This window comes from Amphibalanus amphitrite, unplaced genomic scaffold (genome assembly GCF_019059575.1).
Source record: "Amphibalanus amphitrite isolate SeventyFive unplaced genomic scaffold, NRLGWU_Aamphi_draft 000712F_arrow, whole genome shotgun sequence".
NCBI classification, from domain to species: Eukaryota; Metazoa; Arthropoda; class Thecostraca; order Balanomorpha; family Balanidae; genus Amphibalanus; species Amphibalanus amphitrite.
Window position 1 is genome coordinate 237421 of NW_024882206.1, and position 21998 is coordinate 259418.

Consider the following 21998-nt stretch of genomic DNA (forward strand, 5'->3'; position numbering starts at 1 on the left):
ACTTATGCAAATACCAAGCAAGTACCAAGTACTTTGGCAAGTACCGAGTACTTTGGCAAGTACCAAGCAAGTACCAAGTACTTTTGCAAGTTCAACAAGTTTTTCGTGAATATCTAAGCTTCTAGACGTCCGATTAACACGGGACGAACACCAATCGATCCCAAATTTTCTCCCTCATACTTTGATTGCCAAAGCGACGCGGAGCGAGCCAAGATATCTTGTTTAAATATCCATTTGAGTAGGATTTCGGGTTTTTTGAAACGCTCAGTTTTTGCAGCGAGCTTTTCCTGTTAGGGCTTGCGAGATAGCTGCGTACACACATATCTCTTCAGCATTAGACGATAACAAGGAATGCGGCTGATTCACGTGCTTTTGTGAGCGAGGTGCTTCCCTCCGGGAGAAATTCGCCGTCCCCATATGCTTAACACAGAGCCGAGCGGCGGCTGACAGGTGGCCGGCTCTCGGGAGATCGGCAGCCGACACTCGAAAAATCGACAAGCCGCCGCTGAATGCGCGTGCGGCAGTGCTGAGCCGAGTCGTTCCCACGGTCTGAGGTACCCCCAGTTGGAAGATTCGGCTGTAGAATATGTAGTTTTAAATACGTAGTTTGACGTACATCTCGGAAAAGTGAGATACGGCCAGAAATGAGTGTGGGTCCCTCCGTTCTGAAGATTCTGATCGACGCCGATTGAAATAATTCGCCGTGCATATCTCGGCTTATTGACGACCGATTGACACGGGATAAACACCGATCGATACCAAATGGCTCTGTGGGGGGGGGGGGGGGGGAGTAGAGTGGCAAGTTTTCCTACCCGACGAACCCGGAATTATCCCGAGGGGTAGGTGTGGGAGTAGAGTCGGGGGAACGGGGGGGGGGGGGGCGAGTGCAAGTACCAAGTACTTTCGCAAGTACCAAGCAAGTACCAAGTACTTTTACAAGTACCAAGCAAGTACCAAGTACTTATGGAAATACCAAGCAAGTACCAAGTACTTTGGCAAGTACCGAGTACTTTGGCAAGTACCAAGCAAGTACCAAGTACTTTTGCAACTTCAGCAAGTTTTTCGCCAATATCGAAGCTTCTAGACGTCCGATCGTCACCGGAAAAACACCATTTGATCCCAAATTTTCTCCCGAATCTTTTTATGGCCAAAGCGACGCGGAGCGAGCCAAGATATCTTGATTTGACTAGGATTCCGGTTTTTTGAAACGCTCAGTTTTCGCAGCGAGCTTTTCCTGTTAGGGCTTGCGAGATAGCTGCGTACACACATATCTCTTCAGCATTGCGCGTTACATGGAATGCGGCTGAATTCACGTGCGATTGTGAGCGAGGTGCTTCCCTCCGGGAGAAATTCGCCGTCCCCATATGCTTAACACAGAGCCGAGCGGCGGCTGACAGGTGGCCGGCTCTCGGGAGATTGGCAGCCGACACTCGAAAAATCGACAACCCGCCGCTGAATGCGCGTGCGGCAGTGCTGAGCCGAGTCGTTCCCACGGTCTGAGGTACCCCCAGTTTGAAGATTCGGCTGTAGAATATGTAGTTTTAAATACGTAGTTTGACGTACATCTCGGAACAGTGAGATACGGCCAGAAATGAGTGTGGGTCCCTCCGTTCTGAAGATTCTGATCGACGCCGATTGAAATAATTCGCCGTGCATATCTCGGCTTATTGACGATCGATTCACACGGGATAAACACCGATCGATACCAAATGGCTCTGTGGGGAGGGGGGAGTAGAGTGGCAAGTTTTCCTACCCGACGAACCCGGAATTATCCCGACGGGGTAGGTGTGGGAGTAGAGTCGGGGGAACGGGGGGGGCGAGTGCAAGTACCAAGTACTTTCGCAAGTACCAAGCAAGTACCAAGTACTTTTACAAGTACCAAGCAAGTACCAAGTACTTATGGAAATACCAAGCAAGTACCAAGTACTTTGGCAAATACCGAGTACTTATGCAAATACCAAGCAAGTACCAAGTACTTTGGCAAGTACCGAGTACTTTGGCAAGTACCAAGCAAGTACCAAGTACTTTTGCAAGTTCAGCAAGTTTTTCGCCAATATCGAAGCTTCTAGACGTCCGATCGTCACCGGAAAAACACCATTTGATCCCAAATTTTCTCCCGAATCTTTTTATGGCCAAAGCGACGCGGAGCGAGCCAAGATATCTTGTTTAAATATCCATTTGAGTAGGATTGCGGGTTTTTTGAAGTGCTCAGTTTTTGCAGCGAGCTTTTCCTGTTAGGGCTTGCGAGATAGCTGCGTACACACATATCTCTTCAGCATTAGACGATAACAAGGAATGCGGCTGATTCACGTGCTTTTGTGAGCGAGGTGCTTCCCTCCGGGAGAAATTCGCCGTCCCCATATGCTTAACACAGAGCCGAGCGGCGGCTGACAGGTGGCCGGCTCTCGGGAGATCGGCAGCCGACACTCGAAAAATCGACAAGCCGCCGCTGAATGCGCGTGCGGCAGTGCTGAGCCGAGTCGTTCCCACGGTCTGAGGTACCCCCAGTTGGAAGATTCGGCTGTAGAATATGTAGTTTTAAATACGTAGTTTGACGTACATCTCGGAAAAGTGAGATACGGCCAGAAATGAGTGTGGGTCCCTCCGTTCTGAAGATTCTGATCGACGCCGATTGAAATAATTCGCCGTGCATATCTCGGCTTATTGACGACCGATTGACACGGGATCAACACCGATCGATACCAAATGGCTCTGTGGGGGGGGGGGAGTAGAGTGGCAAGTTTTCCTACCCGACGAACCCGGAATTATCCCGAGGGGGTAGGTGTGGGAGTAGAGTCGGGGGAACGGGGGGGGCGAGTGCAAGTACCAAGTACTTTCGCAAGTACCAAGCAAGTACCAAATACCAAGCAAGTACCAAGTACTTTGGCAAATACCGAGTACTTATGCAAATACCAAGCAAGTACCAAGTACTTTGGCAAGTACCGAGTACTTTGGCAAGTACCAAGCAAGTACCAAGTACTTTTGCAAGTTCAGCAAGTTTTTCGCCAATATCGAAGCTTCTAGACGTCCGATCGTCACCGGAAAAACACCCATCGATCCCAAATTTTCTCCCTCATACTTTGATTGCCAAAGCGACGCGGAGCGAGCCAAGATATCTTGTTATACATCACTTGTCAAACAAGAGCATGATGACACACATTTTGACAAGCAATCATGGTATTATTCCAATAAGTTGGACAGTCACCTCCCTGGGCGTCATTTTTCCAGGAAGGTAGGTACCTCTGCACTCTGCAGGTGTTGTGGTAGGCTAGGTTGAATTGGGTTTAGTTAGGCGAAGTAAGGTGGTTAGGACCAGGTCAGACCGTAAGGCCTGGTCAAGTTGATTTTAATCTTTCATTCTAATTTGACATAGATACCTATTACCTATGTTTTTTCTCCAGCCTGAATTTCATTAGGTAGGGGAGAGTGGGGTAAGATGCCCAGGGTGGGAAAGACGCCCCACCCCCTCTAGCGGGGAAACAAAGAATCGAACCTGGAAATTAATGTTCTTAGCGTAAAGCGGAAGCCTGCCTTGTTAACTGCACAAAAATTTGCGAAGCTCAGTTGGGCAACGGCTGGCTGGTGATTGCATGTTTTTTTATTTGCTGCTTTCAAAAAATATTTTAGCGTCAAAACATTGTAAATATCAAAGAAGGTAGATAATTTTTGCGTCCCTTGCTATAATGCTATAGTCGTGATACATTAACATGCGTGTACTGTGTCCCAAACAGTTTGTTTCAGGGTGTAGTTTTATGGCTAACAAATTGTGCTGATTTAATGTTACTTCGGTAGTGGTACCTTGGGGTAAGATGCCCCCTGTCCTGATGGGGAAAGACGCCCCCCTAAATCCGTAGGCTGTCCTTCAAGCAGCCCGTCAAATCATTTATTACATACTTGTGATGAGAGACAAAAGCCGATCTGGGACTATTGAGAGTCCGGTACGGTCGGGTGCTCCCCATGCCGGTCTCTCGGCCCACACAGCGACTTTTTGGGCGGCATCTGACTCTGAGAGCCCTCACGACGGCCTCTGTGGGCCCCATTATTGGTTCCAGGGCCCCTCACGACATCCTTTGAGGGCTCCCACGTTGGCTCCACGGGCCGCGCTGGCATCTGAGGTCCCCACGATGGGCTCGAGGGCCCTCAAGCATCATGAAGACCTATAAGGGCCCCACAGTGGTCTCCGAACGCCACCACGGAGGCTTGTTTGGCCACGCTGGACTATGATGGCCCTAACGATGACCTCTGAAGCCCCTTACGACTACTTTTGAGGGCCCTTACGATGACGTTTGGTGTCTACTGCAGGCTCGAAGGGACTACTGATTCGTTCAGGCGATTCACGTGCCTATTTATGTCACTTATAGTGCAGGGGGCATCTTACCCAACGCCAGGGGGCGTCTTTTCCACCCTGTGGGGTAAGATGCCCCCTTTCACTTCTTCAGGAAAATGCTTAATAGCAAAAAAAGTTATCATTTTTCAGGCACGAAAGTGTGATATTTTTGGAGAAAAATGATGTCGGCTTTCGTTGAAACTCCAAGTTTTGGCTTTCCGATCGTCATTTTCGAATAATATATGACATAGTCAAACCCTGGGCATCTTTCCCCACTCTCCCCTAATGAGTTAATTTTGCTTTGTTTTTATCTGTCTTGTTTTGTGTTTTTGTCCCTTATGTATTTTGCCCCATAGGCAAGGGTGGAGCTTTTCCAGGGAAGGTGGTGGAGCATGATTGGAGGCGCTCAACCAGACGGCATAGGAGGGCACGGTTTCTGAACGCGCACTGATGTCTGATTCAAGCCGCGCTGTCTTCATGCGGGGCAGCGCGCTACTTAGAAGTCCCTAAAAGAACGGGAAGTGATGCCGATAGAACCTTCGATCATTCTGGGCTAACGCTTATGACTTGGAAAAAGTCGCGATCCCAATTCAATCGAAAACCTGTGGGCTCTTGTTCAGCAGGAGGTGTATGAAGAGCCACCCGCCATAAGCACTGCTCAACCGCAGGCACAGGTTTAAACGGCGTTGGCCCGCATTAAAGCCAGTGTGCTGGAGAATCCATAGGCTGAAATGCTCCAGAACATTCGCCACTGTGTTTTTATGAAAGGCGGCTACAACTACAAGCTCAGTTAAAAGAAAAAGTACCAGATTGTTTTGCTTTTTAAATACAGCGGGAAGAAAGGTGTCCGGATAATTTCGTTACACCCCCTGTAATGTTCAAATGGTTGCTAAATTCGAAATCAGCTCCAAAAACTAGCCTAGAAACATGTAAAACTCGAAAAAGTGAACCGAGGTCATCAAAGGTCATTGAGCTGACATGACCTTCAGCCTTCAGGTGACCTTGACACCCACCCTAATGCATGGGACCAGCATCATATCACATGTTTAAGCGCTTGAAACCACGTGAAGACTGCAACCGCGCGGCTAATGCGAGCCGACATACGCCAAATCGCGATTCGGGCCAAACATGGTCTCGAGAAATAGGTCACAGGTCAAAGGTCATTTGGGTCAGAGTCATGAAATTTTCAGGGTAGGTGTAAAATTGATAAAATCGGGGGTATTGAAAGTTTCGTCGCGATCGGACGGTTTTTACGCGAGTTACTCACGAAAAACCGATAAAGCGCACCCAAAAAGGCAGAAATATGCACATGCGATATCCTATACTGCGAAAAAAGGTGCATCATTTTTGAACGTCGCCGACAAATTGTAATTACCCTAAGCTCAGGCAGATGTATGGTAGAAAATCCCCCAAGTGAAATACACTACGGCAGAAATAAAATACCCTACGGCGGAGCTCGGTTGCAATTTGTAAATACGCCAGGGGAGCAGCATATTTACGTCTGGACAACGAGTTGCGTTGGAGAGGCCGGAAATAGTGGCGATTTCTGGACCGCAAGAATGGACCGTCATTGGAATGATTCTTTTTCAAACCGTGCACTGTTTTTAGCCGGAATTTAATAGTTACTACAAAATATTTTTGTCATTACATTTGGCTAAGAATGAATGCCATCAGGGAAGGTTTTACTGCCGCTGCATTTTGTCCAGAAACATATAGTGCTGTTATATTGCAGTTTTTGCGCTTTTGTTACAAAATATGAAGCGAACATGCATCAGGCTCTCGTCCATCCACTAAGAAGCTATTAAATATTTTGTTTTGTGTATTCCAAGAGGAGAGGAAACTATTTTATTTGTGCCTTCATTGAGAATTGAAGATCGATCATTAAATTTTCAAGGCAGTTAATCAATCAAACCAAGCATTTAGTCATTCTCGTATAGCAGTGGCTATAAGAAGAAAAGGTTGATAAATACTGAAGTTCAGTCATCTTACTTCAACTTGGCAGCAAGATCCCAGAGGATAAAGGATATAAAAAGTATACCTATCCTGTAAATCAAAGCATTTTGGTGCCTGCAAAGGCTTGCGTTATTTGTGGTGTGCTCGCGGAGTGAGGCTTTGGGCGTTTTTGTTGTGTTTATGTGGAGATTGAATATAACTGTGACCCTGTGTTTGTTTGTGTATTTACTACAGTCAAACATCACATTCACATAAAATACTCACCTAGCTCATAGGTGTACCCTGCAGAATTTGTACTTGTTGATGTCTGGAGCATGAACAAAGCACTAAAGTATCTCAATTATCATTTCCCACATTTTCTGAGCATCTAACATGGCAATACAGCAGTGCAGAGCAGCTTCAGAGAAGAAACACTTTCAATGCACAGACTGACACCAGCCACCCAATGAGCCAGTTCCTCATTTGGCTGTTTCCATGGATGCGGCATGGCAAAGGTGAGCTAACTTGGCAACGGCTTGACGCGAGCTGTTTTTAAGTTGTTAGCAGGTAAGATTGAGTCATGGTGAGTATCTATCATATAACTGGGTGCTTCTGCTATGAGTAGATTGCAAATATGTGTGATGATTGAGGTTAGGTTAGGTTAGTCAGGGCCCTGTTTCACCAGTGATAGCAGCACGCTGCTTATACACGTGTCAAATTGGGTTTCCATGGAAACATCAACAGGCCCATTGCTCCAACACTACCACAAGTGTGACGTCAGTTCGTGCAATTGGATAGCAGCGTGGTAGCAGCATCCCGTGAAACACCGCCCTGGTCACATTTTTTATGGACACCTGGCAAATTAACTAAAAACTAGCATAACCTAATCTAACCTGACCAAACTAAACCTACACAACTACTAACTATAGGCACTAAGCACCTAAGTTCTTGTGCCTACATCTCATACCAACTCAAAATAAAGTTCCTTGCTGGAAGATAACCCTCCAGTACATTTTATAACATCCCTGTGAAGAAGACTAATACTTCTAAATCCTGAGTCACACTTCTGGCCATCCACAGAAAGAAGCGCTGAGAGCTTTGCTATTGTATATTGGACCAAAGATCATTGTCACGAATGACTATTAACACGTATTATATGATCATATCGTTGCATGGCTTGTCACATTCACAATTTTACTGAAATCCTTTTTCAAGAAATGCAAAGTTTCATTTGCCAGACACTTGAGTAATGCACATTACCATCTGCATAGCAAAGTAAAGCTGCCTGAGTTCGCTCATTCTAGATTTTTTCACTTCATAGTCAGCGCTTCATAGTTATAATCTTGCTGTTATAAGTTATAATTAATTATTCATCCCAATACATCAATAGACAATATGCAATCATCATCAGCAAACATTTTCTGGCTTGATACTGCTCGGCGTACTCTTCAGTATTGATCTCCTGCAATAATATGGCTTGTTTTTAGCCAATAAGCTCTTTTAATTTTACTTTTATTGCTGATAAGTGAGCCAGATCAACCTGCGTTTATCAACCAACATTTCATAACTTCAACTTGATCTTGCTCAGGACGATCAGGACCTCTCTTAGCCTCCTCCTGGATACTTGGGATTGTTTTCAGTCAACATGCTTCTTTAATATGCTATAAGTCAATCACAAGAGATTTAAGACATCCAACAAAACGTACACGAGTACACGAGTACGAAAACCTCCAGATGAACTCGAAAAAGGCCTTGGAACAGAGCCAAGTGGTGCTCCGTTTGTTTGTTTACAATAATAGTAGTACTGATGTATTGTTTTAGGACTCTAACGTTCGGCTTATAAAAATTGAAACATTTTTACAAAATCTGTAAGGCAAGTAATATTTCTCTGAAAGAACTAAAATATTCAAAAGCCAAACACTATGAAATACAGGAATCGGAGCGAAAAAGTAACCCAAAAAACCAGCCTAATCACCGACTCCTAAAACTGCGACAAAATCAGCACTTTTCCCCGCAACTCGTTGTCCAGACGTAAATATGCAGGGGAGCAATGCCGCTTCAGCATATTTACGTCTGGACAACGAGTTGCGTTGGAGAGGCCGGAAATAGTGGCGATTTCAGGACCGCAAGAATGGACCGTCATTGGAATGATTCTTTTTGAACTCGTGCACTGTTTTTGGCTGGAATTTAATAGTTACTACAAAAACATTTTGTGATTACGTTTGGCCAAGAATGAATACCATCAGCGCTAAGTTTTCACTACCATTGCATTTTGTCCAGAAGCATATAGTGCTGTGATATTGCAGTTCTTGCGCGTTTGTTACAAAATATGAAGCAAACATGCAAAAATGTTCTAAAGTAACGTTGTATCGCAAAATATCATATTGACCTCAAGTTCCATCCGGTGCATGATTGACTAGACAGATTCACACATTTCAAGTTTATCTTGGATCAGAGGTGTCAGTGTAGTTCGTCAGTGCCAGAGGTTTACTTGAGGGGAAGCTATAATTGCTCTTGTCCATCCACTAAGAAGTTATTAAATATTACATATTTTGTTTTGTGTATTCCAAGAGGAGAGGGAACTATTTTCTTCGTGCCTTCATATCAGAATTGAAGATGGATCATAAAATTTTCAAGGCAGTTAATCAACCAAGCATTTAGTCTTTCTCGTATATAAGCTGTGGCTAAGAAGAAAAGGTTGATCAATCCTGAAGTTCAGTCATCTTACTTCAACTTGGCAGGAAGATCCCCAAGGACAGAGGATATATTGTATACCTATCTTGTAAATCAAAGCGTTTTTGTGACTGCAAGGCTTAGCTATTTGTTGTATGTTTTTGTGGAGATTGAATATAACTGTGACCCTGTGTTTGTTTGTATATTTACTACAGTCCAACAGCACACTCACCTGGCATACTCATTACTCATCCAGCTCATAGCTTTACCCCACAGGATTTGTACTTGTTGATGTCTTGAGCATGAACAAAGCACTAAAGTAGCCTAGTTATCATTTCCCACATTTTTCTGAGCATCTAACATGGCATACACTGTAGTGCTGAGCAGCTTCAGAGAAGAGACACTTTAATCGCACAGACTCTCACCAGCCACCCAATGAGCCAGTTCCTCATTTGACTGTTTCCCTGGATAGTTGGATACAGCTTGGCAAGGTGAGCTAACTGTTGGCAAGTTGAAGGTTAGCAGGTGAGATGGAGCTAGGGTGAGTAAGTACCTACCTATAACTGAGTGCTACTGCTATGCAGGTCTTGGGTAGGTTGCAAATATGTGTGATGAATGATGATTGAGGTTAGGTCAGGTTAGTCAGGTATGCTCAGCCCTCAGGTCACATTTTTATGGACACTAGGCAATTTAAAAACTACAACCTAATTTAAGAGCACCCAACTAACCACAACTACTAGCTATATGACTAAGTACCTACGTACTTGTGCCTACATCTCATACCAAGTCAAAATAAACTATTAAGTTCCTTGCTGGAAGATTACCCTCAGTACTTTTTATCCCAGTCCTGTGAAGAAAATTAATACTTCTATGTTCTGAGTCATTTCTGGCCATCCACAGAAAGAAATGCTGACAGCTTTGCTATTGTATATTGGACCAACAATCACTCATGACTATGAACACATCATATGATCACATCGTTGCATGGATTGTATTTGTCACTTTGACAATTCTTCTAAAATCCTTTTTAAAAAAAATGCAAAGTAATTATGAACATCACATTTAACATTAAGCTGATTTAGTGATCTAAGCGGCAAGCTGACTCCTCCAGTAGCAATGGAATGATTGTGTGTTTCATTTGCCAGACACTGAGTAATGCACATTACGACATTACCATTCTGCAAAGTAAAGCTGCCCGAGTTCATTCATTCTAGATTTTTTTCACTTGATAGTTAGCACAAATTAATCTTGCTGTTGTAAGTTATAATTCAATATTCACACCAATACATAAATATGCGTTCATCAGCCAGCATTTTCTGGCTTGGTATTGCTCAGCGGGCTCTTCATGATCTCCTGCAATAGTATACTTGTTTTTGTCCAATAAGCTCTTTTAATTTTACTTTTTCTTGCTGATAAGTGAGCCAGACCAACTTGCGTTTATCAACCAACATGTCCTAAATTCAACTTGATATCAATATTGCTCAGGGCTCAGGAGTCAGGACCCTGGAGCCTTAGCCTCCTGGATACTTGGAATTGTTTTCAGTCAACATGTTTCTTAAATATGATATAATTCAATCACAAGGGATCCGAAACTTCCAACAAAACGACGTACACGAGTACGAAAACACCAGATGAACTTGAAACAGGCCTTGGAACAGAGCCAAGCGGTGCTCCATTTTGATTTGTTTGTTTACAATAATTGTAGTGCTGATGTATTGTTTTATGACTCTAGCGGTCGGCTTATAAAAATGAAACAATTTAACCAAATCTATAAGGCAAGTAATATTTTTCTGAGAGAACTAAAATATTTAAAAGCTAAACACTATGAAATACAGGAATCGGAACGAAAAAGTAGCCTAAAAATCCAGCCGAATCACCGGCTCCTAAAACTGCGACAAAATCAGCACTTTTCCCCGCAACTCGTTGTCCAGACGTAAATATGCGCCGCTTCAACCCTATTGGCCGTAGTGTCTAACGGTGGCGGCCATATTGCGCAGACCAGAAACCGGCTGCCGCCTGTGTTGAGGAATAGGGAATTCGGGACCTCGATTTACGTTTGCGGCCGCCGTATCCGTTACGTTCAAGTTACGTAGATACGGAACCCGGCATCTTACGCAGAATTGAGTGGGGAACACGATCGTATCTTCAGAATTCCTCAAATTCACTCGCCTGACCTACATTTGCCCCGGCCGAGGGGGTTGATTGAACCCACCTCGCTAATGCACCGCTAATTAAACTAGAATTAAGCGGTAAAGTGGTCGTATGCGGCAAAGTATAATGCAGAGTGACTGGTAGGAACCAGCTGTAAGGGTCTCAGGTCAACCGGTGACTTCTGAGGTCAGGTCAAGTGATCTAAGGCACGGGTTCGGTTTTTGGTAAATAACTTCGCCAAAAATGGCCGTAGAGCCGCGATTTTGGCATCATCGTGTTCAGCTAGCTCAGGCGCATCGAGTGATATACTTTTTGTTCGGGTCAGGTCAACTTAGGGTGTTGACCTCAGGTCAAGGTCAGGTCAGCACCCCCAGGTCACGAAGTTGGTCGAAACAGGTCATGTCGCATATCATTCGATTCGGCAGGTCTTCCTGAGTCCATTGGTGGCTTTCCCGACTCGCTAGCTCAATTTGATCGGGAGTTATTGAAGAAAAATGGTGACCCTTGTGACGTCACAAATGACGTCACGCAAGGGCAACAATGCAAATATGAAGCATAGAACCTTGCAAAGAGTGCATGAAATCATGATTTTATATGCTTGAGATAGTTTCAGATCATTCTCAGATTATTTTAATAACAATTTTCATATTTCCCCATTGACTTATAAGGGTTTAACGTATTAGTTCCTTATAGCTGATGATTTTTTAGGATTTCATCTTGTTCTCCACTCAATTCTGCGTAAGATGCCGGGTTCCGTGTCCACATAGCTTGAGCGTAACGGATGCAGCGACCGCAAACGTAAATCGAGGTCCCGAATTCCCTATTCCCCAGCACAGGCGGCGGCCGCTTTCTGGTCTGCGCAACATGGCGGCACCGTTGGACACCATTTGGCGGCCGATGCGCATTCTACATTATAGAGTTCAGTTACCGGGGTTACATGAGCAAGTAAATGCGTATCAGGAGCGGATTTTCCTATTCGCTCACCATTGTAGTCCGTTTGTAATGCGTATTAACTCTGCTCATGTAACCCCGAGCAATGTACACGGATCATAGAATGATCCGTTCTATGATCCGTGTTTTATAAAATGCATGCGTTAGCCTCTGTTCTATTTTTATTGCCAATAGCAAAAATATTTCCACGTTTACAAAGCACGCAGGCTGGTTGCCTAGCAACAAGCGATTGTCATCAAGTGATGAAAAGGGCTGTGAGGATTTTGAACACTTTTGGCCATGAAAATGCTCGATGTGTGCGATGAAGAAGGCTGAGGCGCGCACGGTCGTCAAGTTAGATGTAAGTGAATCCTAATCTATAATCTAAGATTCGGAATCAGGTGAGCCCCTACGATTTGGACCAAACTTGGTCAGTGAATAGTACGTAACGTCCTGATTACGATGCACCCAAAATCTAAGCTCGGCCCGCCATATTTACGAAGTTACGGATGTTTGAATTTCAAGGTCATTCGGGAGAGCCCCTGCGATTTCCGTCAAAATTTGTGTACGGACACTCTAGATGCTCCTCATTACGAATATCACAAAATTTAAGCTCGGCCCGCCATATTTACGAAGTTACGGAGGTTTGAATTTCAAGGTCATTTGGGTGAGCCCCTGCGATTTCCGTCAAAATTGGTATACGGACATATTACATCCTCCTCATTACAAATATCATAAAAGTTAAGCTCGGCCCGCCATATTTTTCAAGTTACGGAGTCACAAAGTTACGGAATTTCAAGGTCATTCGGAGAGCCCCTCCGATTTTCGTCAAAATTTGTATGCGGACACATTACATGCTCCTCAATACGAATATCGTAAAAGCTAAGCTCGGCCCGCACTATTTCAAAAGTTACTGACGTTTGAAACTCACTGAAATTCAAACAGCTCTAACTTTTGAAATAGTGCGGGCCGAGCTTAGCTTTTACGATATTCGTAATAAGGAGCATGTAGTGTGTCCGCATACAAATTTTGACGAAAATCGGAGGGGCTCTCCGAATGACCTTGAAATTCCGTAACTTTGTGACTCCGTAACTTGAAAAATACGGCGGGCCGAGCTTAACTTTTATGATATTTGTAATGAGGAGGATGTAATATGTCCGTATACCAATTTTGACGGAAATCGCAGGGGCTCACCCAAATGACCTTGAAATTCAAACCTCCGTAACTTCGTAAATATGGCGGGCCGAGCTTAAATTTTGTGATATTCGTAATGAGGAGCATCTAGAGTGTCCGTACACAAATTTTGACGGAAATCGCAGGGGCTCTCCCGAATGACCTTGAAATTCAAACATCCGTAACTTCGTAAATATGGCGGGCCGAGCTTAGATTTTGGGTGCATCCAAGGCTATATAAACCAGGTAGAACGTTCCCGACGAAAAAGTGGTGACAAGCGATAATTAGTAGCCGCGACCCTCACTTGTTCAAAACTATATCCGCAAGCAGCATTTACAGGCTAGCGGAAATCGACCAATCGGCGTTCGGCAATACTCGACGCTGATTGGCCCGATGCTCGTGACGAAATTGCGGGGGACTGTAGCTATTCCCCTATGGCGTTTAATAGACTTACGGCTTTTGAAGGGGATTTATACCAGTTTTTGTTGGGTTTGAGGCCATTTTTGAGCTTGGATATTCTTTCTGTGACTTTTGACTGTGTAATAACGACATTTAATCATGACATTCTATATACTACCGGTGTCACATCGGCCAAAAAGACCGTAAGTACATGGGATAGACGGACCACTGCTGATTGGGCCACACATGTCGGCGTGTGGTCATCGGAGGTCCGTGAGGGTTCGACATAGACCCTTCATGGGTCGGTATAGGCCCGGTGGGTCCAGTGTGCAAGCCTATCGGGGGCCGGTGCTGACCCAACAGGGCCCAGTGGCATATAATGTAAGGCTGTCTAGGCCGACGTTGAGGGCTCATGGGGGCCATATAGGACCAATAGGGACCACATCAGTCAATCAGGGGCCATTTAGGCCAATAAAGGCACTTCAGGGGACTTGAAAAGGTCATTCAAGAGCTGTGGTGGGCCCATGAGGGGACGGCATTGGTCCAGCAGGTGCAGTCAGGGGATGTTGTACGGGTTTCTCAGTGGCCCATTTGGGCATATCAGTGACCAATTTGGACCCAGCAGAGGGCTTTGTAGACCTATCAGGGGCTGGTGATGGTTCATCAGGGGCCAGCGTTAGTCCATCGGGGCACGGCATATGCCCATCAGAGGTAATTGCGAGCCCACGCTGAACAATGATGGCCCTTCAACGGCCCCTAATGGATCTACATTGACCCATGGGCCATGATGTGTCATGTATGCCCCTATGACAGGCCTACTCAGACCCCTGATGGACATTCCCGGCCTCTGATGACCCTATACTGAATGTTAAAGGGGCTCTAAGTTTCTCCAATAACCCTTCGTCAACCCATTATTACCATACGCTGGCACTAGGGGCCCCACATCAGCCGCAGGGCAGTCCGTGCCATGACAGCATGTCTTTTCGGCCGATATTACATCGGTAATATTTATTAAAATCATGATTTTATGGTGTCATTATATAGCTAACAGTCATAAGAAATATATTTCAACTCGAAAACAGCTCCAAACAGCATATAATTTTAAAGAAACTCCTCCGAAATCCAAAAGCCTATTCGGGTCCATAGAGAATAACTGCGGTCCCCCGCAATTTCGTCACGAGCGTCGGACCAATCAGCGTCGAGTACTGCCGAGCGCTGATTGGTGAATTTTCCGCTAGCGTGTAAGTACTGCTCGCGGAACAAGAGTTCGTCGACAATCCTCCACAAACGTCTGTCACCATTTTTCGTAATGCTAAACAGCCGGAGCGTACCCCCCTGGGTGCATCGTAATCAAGACGTTACGTACTATCCACTGACCAAGTTTGGTCCGAATCGTAGGGGCTCACCTGATTCCGAATCTTAGATTATAGATTAGGATTCACTTACATCTAACTTGACGACCGTGAGGCGCGCAGGGTGTAAACAACAAGAGCTGAAGTGGCAGCAGTCGATACCAATTAATATTTTCATTTCATTTTTTGCCTGATTGATTTGACAATTGCCTCATCTGTCTGTAAAAAGGTGAGGTTGTTTGACATCTTAAAGCGTCAAGCATCTGTGATCCTCGGCCTCCGTGAAATTGTACCTGTGTCGTATACTATCTGTTTTTTTTTTAAGTGTTGTTTTATATGTTTTTTGTTTTTATATGTATATGTTCGTTACTCCATCTACGCTGGAGTACGAAAAACATTATCTCTCACTATCTGGTTTTGTGTTATCAATGTTAAACAATGTGCAGACAATATTTATAACCTAAGGGCATTGCATATCTGCATACGCTAGTCCTGTGGCTTTAGACTGGAAAAAATACATGCTATGCTGAAAATGTCTGGCATTATGGCGGGATTGTGCTGACAATTTCAGTAAGTACGGCGTAACTGCATGCGCCAAATACAGTGCACATCTGTGATCCTCGGCCTCCGTGAAATTGTACCTGTGTCGTATACTATCTGTTTTTTTTTAAGTGTTGTTTTATATGTTTTTTGTTTTTATATGTATATGTTCGTTACTCCATCTACGCTGGAGTACGAAAAACATTATCTCTCACTATCTGGTTTTGTGTTATCAATGTTAAACAATGTGCAGACAATATTTATAACCTAAGGGCATTGCATATCTGCATACGCTAGTCCTGTGGCTTTAGACTGGAAAAAATACATGCTATGCTGAAAATGTCTGGCATTATGGCGGGATTGTGCTGACAATTTCAGTAAGTACGGCGTAACTGCATGCGCCAAATACAGTGCATGGCGGCAGCCAAATTTTTTGGCGCAAGGCGGCTGCAGAATTTTTTGGCAAAAGATGGTCACCGAAATAAACCACCACGCTGGTGCTGGTCAATCTAGCAGCAGATTTGCCCTGCGGAAGGCTCTGTAGATGTTTTGGGACGAGGTCCCAGCCCTGGTTGTTGCGTGCTTGAACCGGCCAAGGTATTTAAAAGAACTGGCGAGCCGCCCTGAGTCTCCTCAGCGGAGTGGCCACCCAGGTGAGGCCTCAACTCTCGGCATGGAGATAGGTATGGAAGACCTTATTGAACAATGCTGAGCGTTGTTAAGTTCATTTTGCAGCCTCGCATCAATGGTGCAACAACTGGTCCGAGTCACTATTCAAGCCGCTCCTCTGGAGCACGCCACCGCTCCCTATATCTGCTATCCGGAGAGGACCGAGATGACGCCGTTTCGGTGCACCAGATACGGGTAGGGCACTGGGGTTCTCGCTCCAGTATGTGCACCGAATCGGCTTTCTCCACTCCGCGGTGTGCCAGCCAGACAAGCTGTGCCCCTCGGCGCCCTGCGCCGTGTGCCGGGAAGAGGCTGATGTGCCAGAGCACGTGCTGCTCCGCTGCCCGAACACACCGCTCCGCCGATTGTTTTTGGCCCCGGAACTACCGGCTCCGGCCTATTTTCACGGCACGATGCTACAGTGCGCTAGGCGTGTTGAGGCATTGGGTTTCCGTGGAAATAAAAAACTTTTCGGACGCTCAAACATGGGAGAGCGTCCAAGGCCCCGGAACGTTTTGTCTGGTTGATAGAGCCTTGATCGGTAGATGTGTACTGTGTATGAGCTTGAGTGTATTTAGTAAGTAAGCTTGAGTGTACTTAGTAAGTAAGGTAGTGTGCCAGCTTTCTTGGACCGTATGGAGTTAATGGCCCAGATAAGGAGAACCGGATTTTTAGAACTTATCCATACCTTCAAAACTCATGGAAACGTCTTAAATTCTTCAAATTTTGAGTACCCCAGTGCGAAATTCGCCCCGACGGGTTGTCGGTCGTACCCCAACCACATTTCACACCACTATGAACAATAAATGCACACACTGAAATCGCTATTACCGATATGCTCATCCAATCAAGTTTCGATAAACCCGTTCATCATCATCTCCTGCGGTTTCGAACACGCCTGTTAGTTGGCTTCTGATGCTCGTCGAGGTCGGAATTTCCAAATACGCGTGGTGCGTCGGGCCGCGCGCTCTGACTTCGGCCAAGAAAAATGCGTCAGCTGATCATTGTCATTTCTGCCACTTGCGTGTGGTGAAATGGGGTCATAACTTATAAGACGGCTTTTTCATATCAATTATTTTACATAAAATCATATTTCAAACCATAAATAATGTTCGACAGCCAAATAAAAGAAACAATACCAATACGGGCTTACAGTTTAAGGCTAGACATTGTGTTGTCTACGATTAGACAGCTGATAACTCATTCCCGTACATCTTATGGTCGTAACACTATAATGACCTTTGCTTATTGTCACAAGTGCGCCGCATTCGCGATTGTTGCCCGACGCCTGTTTGCAGGTGAGCCCACTACAGTTGTTATACATATCTAAAAACCGAAAAACTTTTAGGCGAAAAAGGCACTATTCCAGGCCCATTTTTGATTTTTTTTGCGATATTAGGTAAAAACAGAAGCTTCTTATCCTAGGAAAAATAAAATGGGAAATCTTTCAAAGGTGGCACACTACCTTTAAATTATGCATGGAGTGTTATGTCGCTGTCAAAACTACAGACACAAATCAATTTTGTTATGTCTTGCATTGCAGCTTTTGATAATATGGCATTAGAGGATAATGATGATGTCAGCGAGCGCCTCAAGCAAGAGGCAGAGATCCTACAGCGTCTCAATGCCAGAAAAGGAAGACGCTCACTGCAAGATGTTTCTGCAAAGAGTCCAGCAGTTACTAAACAGAGGACCAAAGACCCAGTCTCTGCTGCAAAAGCCGTGGTGAAGCCACCTTCGCCCGACACTGCTGATGAAGCTGAATCCTCGGCGAGCGACGCCGAGATGGCCGACCTGGCGGAGCGCACGGCGGCCGCCGCCGTCGCCAGCGACGACGACAGTGAGGGCCGCTCCGACTCGGACGGAGACGCCGCCGCCGCCGCCGCTGACGACTTCACCGTGCTGGACGAGGTGGAGCGCTCGGGCCGGCGGACCGTGCACCGCGTGCTGCCCGACTGGCTGGCGCACCCGCAGCCGATCGGCGACCGGCGGCCGGCGCTGGCCGAGCTGCCCGCGCTCTGTCCCGAACTGCGCGCCCGGCTGGCCGCCGAGGGCATCGAGCGGCTGTTCCCGGTGCAGGCGGCCGTGCTGCCCGAGCTGCTGGCGGCCGCCGAGTCGCCGCTGCCGCCGGCCGACCTCTGCGTCTCGGCGCCGACCGGCAGTGGCAAGACGCTAGCGTTTGTTCTGCCGCTGGTGCAGGCGCTGCGCGGCGCCGTGGTGCGCCGGGTGCGCGCGCTGGCCGTGCTGCCCACACAGGCGCTGGCCGCTCAGGTGGCCGCCGTGTTCCGACAGTACGCCGCCGACACGCCGCTCTGCGTCCGGCTGCTGGGCGGAGACACGGTGGCACGGGAGCGACGCAAACTGGTGGCGGCGGGGCCGCGCGGCCCGCTCTCGCTGGCCGATATCGTGGTCAGCACTCCCGGCCGGCTGATGGACCACATCAACAGCACCGAGGGCTTCTCGCTGGCGCACCTGCGCTACCTCGTGATCGACGAGGCCGACCGGGTGATTGAGATGGCCGAGACGGGCTGGCTGAAGGCGGTGGAGCGCGCGGCAGCGGCCGCCGACGGTCCGCCGCGCCGCGCCGCCGGCCCGCTGACGGCCGCCGCCGTCTGCGCGCCCCACCTGCCGCTGCAGAAGCTGCTGTTCTCGGCCACCCTGTCGCAAAACCCGGAGAAGCTGGAGCGTCTGTCACTGTTCCAGCCGCGGCTGATGGTGGCCGGCACGGCGGCCGCCGCCGCACTGCCCGGCCAGTTCGTCGGCAAGTTCACTACGCCGGCCGAGCTGAGCGAGTCCTTCAGCGTGGTGGCGCCGCAGCTGAAGCCGCTGCTGCTGCACCACCTGTTGCGACAGCCCGACTGGGAGCGCGCGCTCGTATTCGTCAATTCGAACGAGGCGGCGCACCGGCTGGCGCTGCTGCTATCGGCGCTAGGCGCGCGCGTAGCCGAGTTCTCCGGGGCGGTGCCGGCCGGCCGGCGGCGGCGCGCGCTGGCTGAGCTGGCCGCCGGCCGGCTGGCGGCGCTCGTCTGCTCGGACGCTATGGCGCGCGGTATGGACGTGGACGCCGTGGACGCGGTCGTGTCATACGACATCCCGGCGCTGGTGAAGACATACGTCCACCGCGTGGGTCGGACGGCGCGCGCCGGCCGGCCCGGCCAGGCGGTGACGCTGCTGCTGGAGCGCCAGCGCGGCCACTTCCAGCGGCTGATGGCGCAGGCGGGCAAGGCGGACGGCCAGGTGCGTGAGACTCCGGCGCCGCTGGACGAGCTGCGCCAGTATGAGGCCACCTACGTGGCGGCGCTGGAGCAGGTGCAGACCACAGTGGAGACGGAGAGGGAGGAGGCCGCCGCCAAGCTGCGCGGACGGCCCGCCGGCGACGCGCAGAAGAGAAAAACCGACGAGGACGGGTCCGCCAAGAAGAAGAAAAAGCGGGTCCGAAAACGGAAGCCGTCCGCAGCGAAGATGGAGACGGAATGATCGGGTTTGCTGTGTCTACGGGACTTTGACAAATGTGGATCGCTTTTGTGACTTACATGCGGAAGGTATTTTGCAATACATACAGAGTATTGAGTCGCTTCTTTTCCCGGCTCGAGAGCTGTAGAGGACAGTCGAAGTGGGCACTGAGTTAATTGAACAACACAAACGGGAAACTGACTGTTAGGTTAGGCTATTTTCATTATTCAGCGACATTTTTAAACCTATTCGTTTTTCATGCCTATAGTTGAACGTTATTATCGACGGATTGTGTACTTCACCAACGCGAATAATGTAAACGTGTTCACTGTTCCAACGTAACTTTGTTTACTTACACCGCTGGCTTTATTGAACCACACAAAAACACATTGCAGACTCAAATACCCATCTTCCCGGTACGACGTCACTCATGACGGCCGCTGTGTGACGTCACAGTAACGTCAGTGGTGTGACGTCACAGTGACGGCCGCTGTGTGACGTCACGTCACGTATGACGTCACAGTGATGTCAGTAGTGTGACGTCACAGTGACGTCGGTGGTGTGTCCTGCGCAGCGGGATGCCGCCGGAGCCGCCGCGGCCGCTGTCCCCCGTTGACGATGACGGCGATGACGGGATGACGCCGCCGTCACCGGAGAGGGACGGCTACCGGCTGTTGGACGCCGCCGGCCGCGCAGAGGACGGCGCGCTGCCCGTGCCCGACGGCCTCAGCTCAGACGTGAGTGGCTCGGTGGGAGGGACGGGGACGGGGGAAATCTGAGAGAGAGAGAGGATAGCTGAGGAAAAGCGAGGAGAGGCACCGTCAGGGTCGAGTCAGGACTGTTTTGAGATGTGAAGGGTTGGAGAGAGGATGAGCACAATGTTGTGTTGATAAGCTGTTTGTGGGGAGAGCAAACACTCTGAAAGATGCGATCACTTTCAAATTTCGACGCTGATCGACCTCTTTTCTATCGTTAAAAATTGTGATCATACGATGCAGTTTCCCTCCTCTGACGGAATGTTTGCGGTTGATTCCGACGTTCCGACACGATCCATCCTCACGAGTCACCACCACTTCGTTCAGGATGACGCCAGTGACGCCGACGCTGCCGATGATGACGACGAGCCTCAGTCGGTGGCTGACCTGATGGCGGCCCTGGAGCGGCACGGGGTCAACACCGTGGAGACGACCGATGACCCGGCTGGTGACCTGCCCGACCCCTGCGCTGACCTGGTCAGTGAGGGCGCTCCGGCCGCTGCCGCCCCCAGGACCAAGGAGTCCGACCCCAGCCAGTGGCCCGAGGAAGCGATGGAGGTGAGATACCGGGCGAACCGTCAGTTTGGAGGGAGGGAGAAATGTGAGGATGAAGTCTGAAGAAATGAAACTCTTTTATTATTGTACAGACGGAAGAGAGACATTGTCTCATAACTCGTTTTACTCAAGCTATAGAAATCAACTGAGGTGAACATGCAAGGTTTTCACCTCTCTGAAGTACATCACTCACTTGCGTGCGATCATTACGTGCAATCTTTCTGTGTTCGTCAATCTGGTGCTAGCCGCGATATCTGACTGTATCCGCTCCCGGTCAGGCGGAGCGGCAGCGGCAGAAGCAGGCGGCCCAGGAGCGGCTGGCCCTGTTCTCCACCCCACCCCGCTCCGGCCGCTCGGACGGCCCGCTCGGAGCCGACCAGGCCGAGGCCGTGCGGCGGGCCATGCGCTCGGTGCGTCTGCCGGGGGCCGAGCGGTGGGCCAGCGGCCTGTCCGACCAGCAGTGGCGCCGGGAGCTGGACAGGGTGCTCGGACGGACGGACGGGGACGGCGCGGCGGCGTGCGGTGAGGGCGAGGGGACAGGGGAGGGCCGGGAGGACGAGCGGGGGTCGTGACCGGAGGACGTGGTGGGGGTGGTGATTGGGGAGGGGGACTGTATTAAACTGCGTGTTAAGACGTTTGCTAACTGCTGACGGCTGCGGCTGGTCGTCTGAGGTCGGAGGGTGAAGACTGAAGAGAGAAGGAGTAGGGAAAGGGAAGAAAAAACATCGAGAATTCGGAGCAGGGGTGTTGATGGGTGGGAGACAAGACCGAGACGATCGTGTAATATCCGCCTATCGGAGCTGATATTGATACTGCTATTCATGTAAGTAATGTCATTATTCGTTCCCAAGATGGCTAATGTGATAAGGACGTTTCTTTTCTATGTTCGTCTGTAAATCGGACGCCCCATCTAGCGTCTACTGTAATAGACCGTTCTGCGGGCGGGATGTCGTTCCAAGGCGACAAAGTTGGTTATCGGCTTAGGGAAGGTCATATCCACAGATAACAGAAGTACTACTGTTATCTGTGTCATATCTTATAAATATAACCTCGCTTTGCATAGATCATTCTTAGAAAGTGTTTCTGATA

At 48.3% G+C, this 21998-nt stretch overlaps 2 protein-coding genes and 1 long non-coding RNA gene across 4 annotated transcripts in view; 2 read left to right on the forward strand and 1 right to left on the reverse strand.

Annotated features, from left to right (window-relative positions):
• LOC122365031 (ATP-dependent RNA helicase DDX51-like) overlaps positions 1–19717 on the forward strand; it is a 34777-nt gene extending 15060 nt beyond the window's left edge. The window contains exon 2 of the mRNA XM_043335913.1: positions 17690–19717. Within this exon, the coding sequence (XP_043191848.1) occupies positions 17701–19623 (1923 nt within the window). The 5' untranslated portion in view covers positions 17690–17700 and the 3' untranslated portion in view covers positions 19624–19717. The remainder of the gene's footprint in view (positions 1–17689) is intronic.
• On the reverse strand, positions 7350–8252 carry LOC122365036. Its single transcript, XR_006253660.1, has 2 exons — positions 7966–8252; positions 7350–7721 (listed from the first exon to the last, which is right to left on the reverse strand). It is a non-coding gene; the product is annotated as an uncharacterized LOC122365036 (long non-coding RNA).
• LOC122365034 lies at positions 9459–21971 on the forward strand. 2 transcript variants are annotated; one of them, XM_043335916.1, is made up of 4 exons: positions 9459–9473; positions 20174–20336; positions 20682–20912; positions 21188–21971. In XM_043335916.1, exons 1-4 carry the CDS (start codon positions 9463–9465, stop codon positions 21479–21481), a joined length of 699 nt encoding a protein of 232 aa, XP_043191851.1. In that variant the 5' UTR covers positions 9459–9462; the 3' UTR covers positions 21482–21971. The 2 variants fall into 2 exon arrangements, with proteins under 2 accessions (XP_043191851.1, XP_043191852.1); XM_043335917.1 differs by lacking the exon at positions 9459–9473 and adding an exon at positions 14923–15166.
• The last annotated feature ends 27 nt before the right edge of the window (positions 21972–21998 follow it).

Excerpts from the sequence above, each read along its gene's own strand:
- LOC122365034 (XM_043335916.1), top strand. Across the intron at positions 20,337-20,681 it reads CCGACGGCCTCAGCTCAGAC|GATGACGCCAGTGACGCCGA; the intron begins GTGAGTGGCTCG and ends CACTTCGTTCAG. Across the intron at positions 20,913-21,187 it reads GGCCCGAGGAAGCGATGGAG|GCGGAGCGGCAGCGGCAGAA; the intron begins GTGAGATACCGG and ends GCTCCCGGTCAG.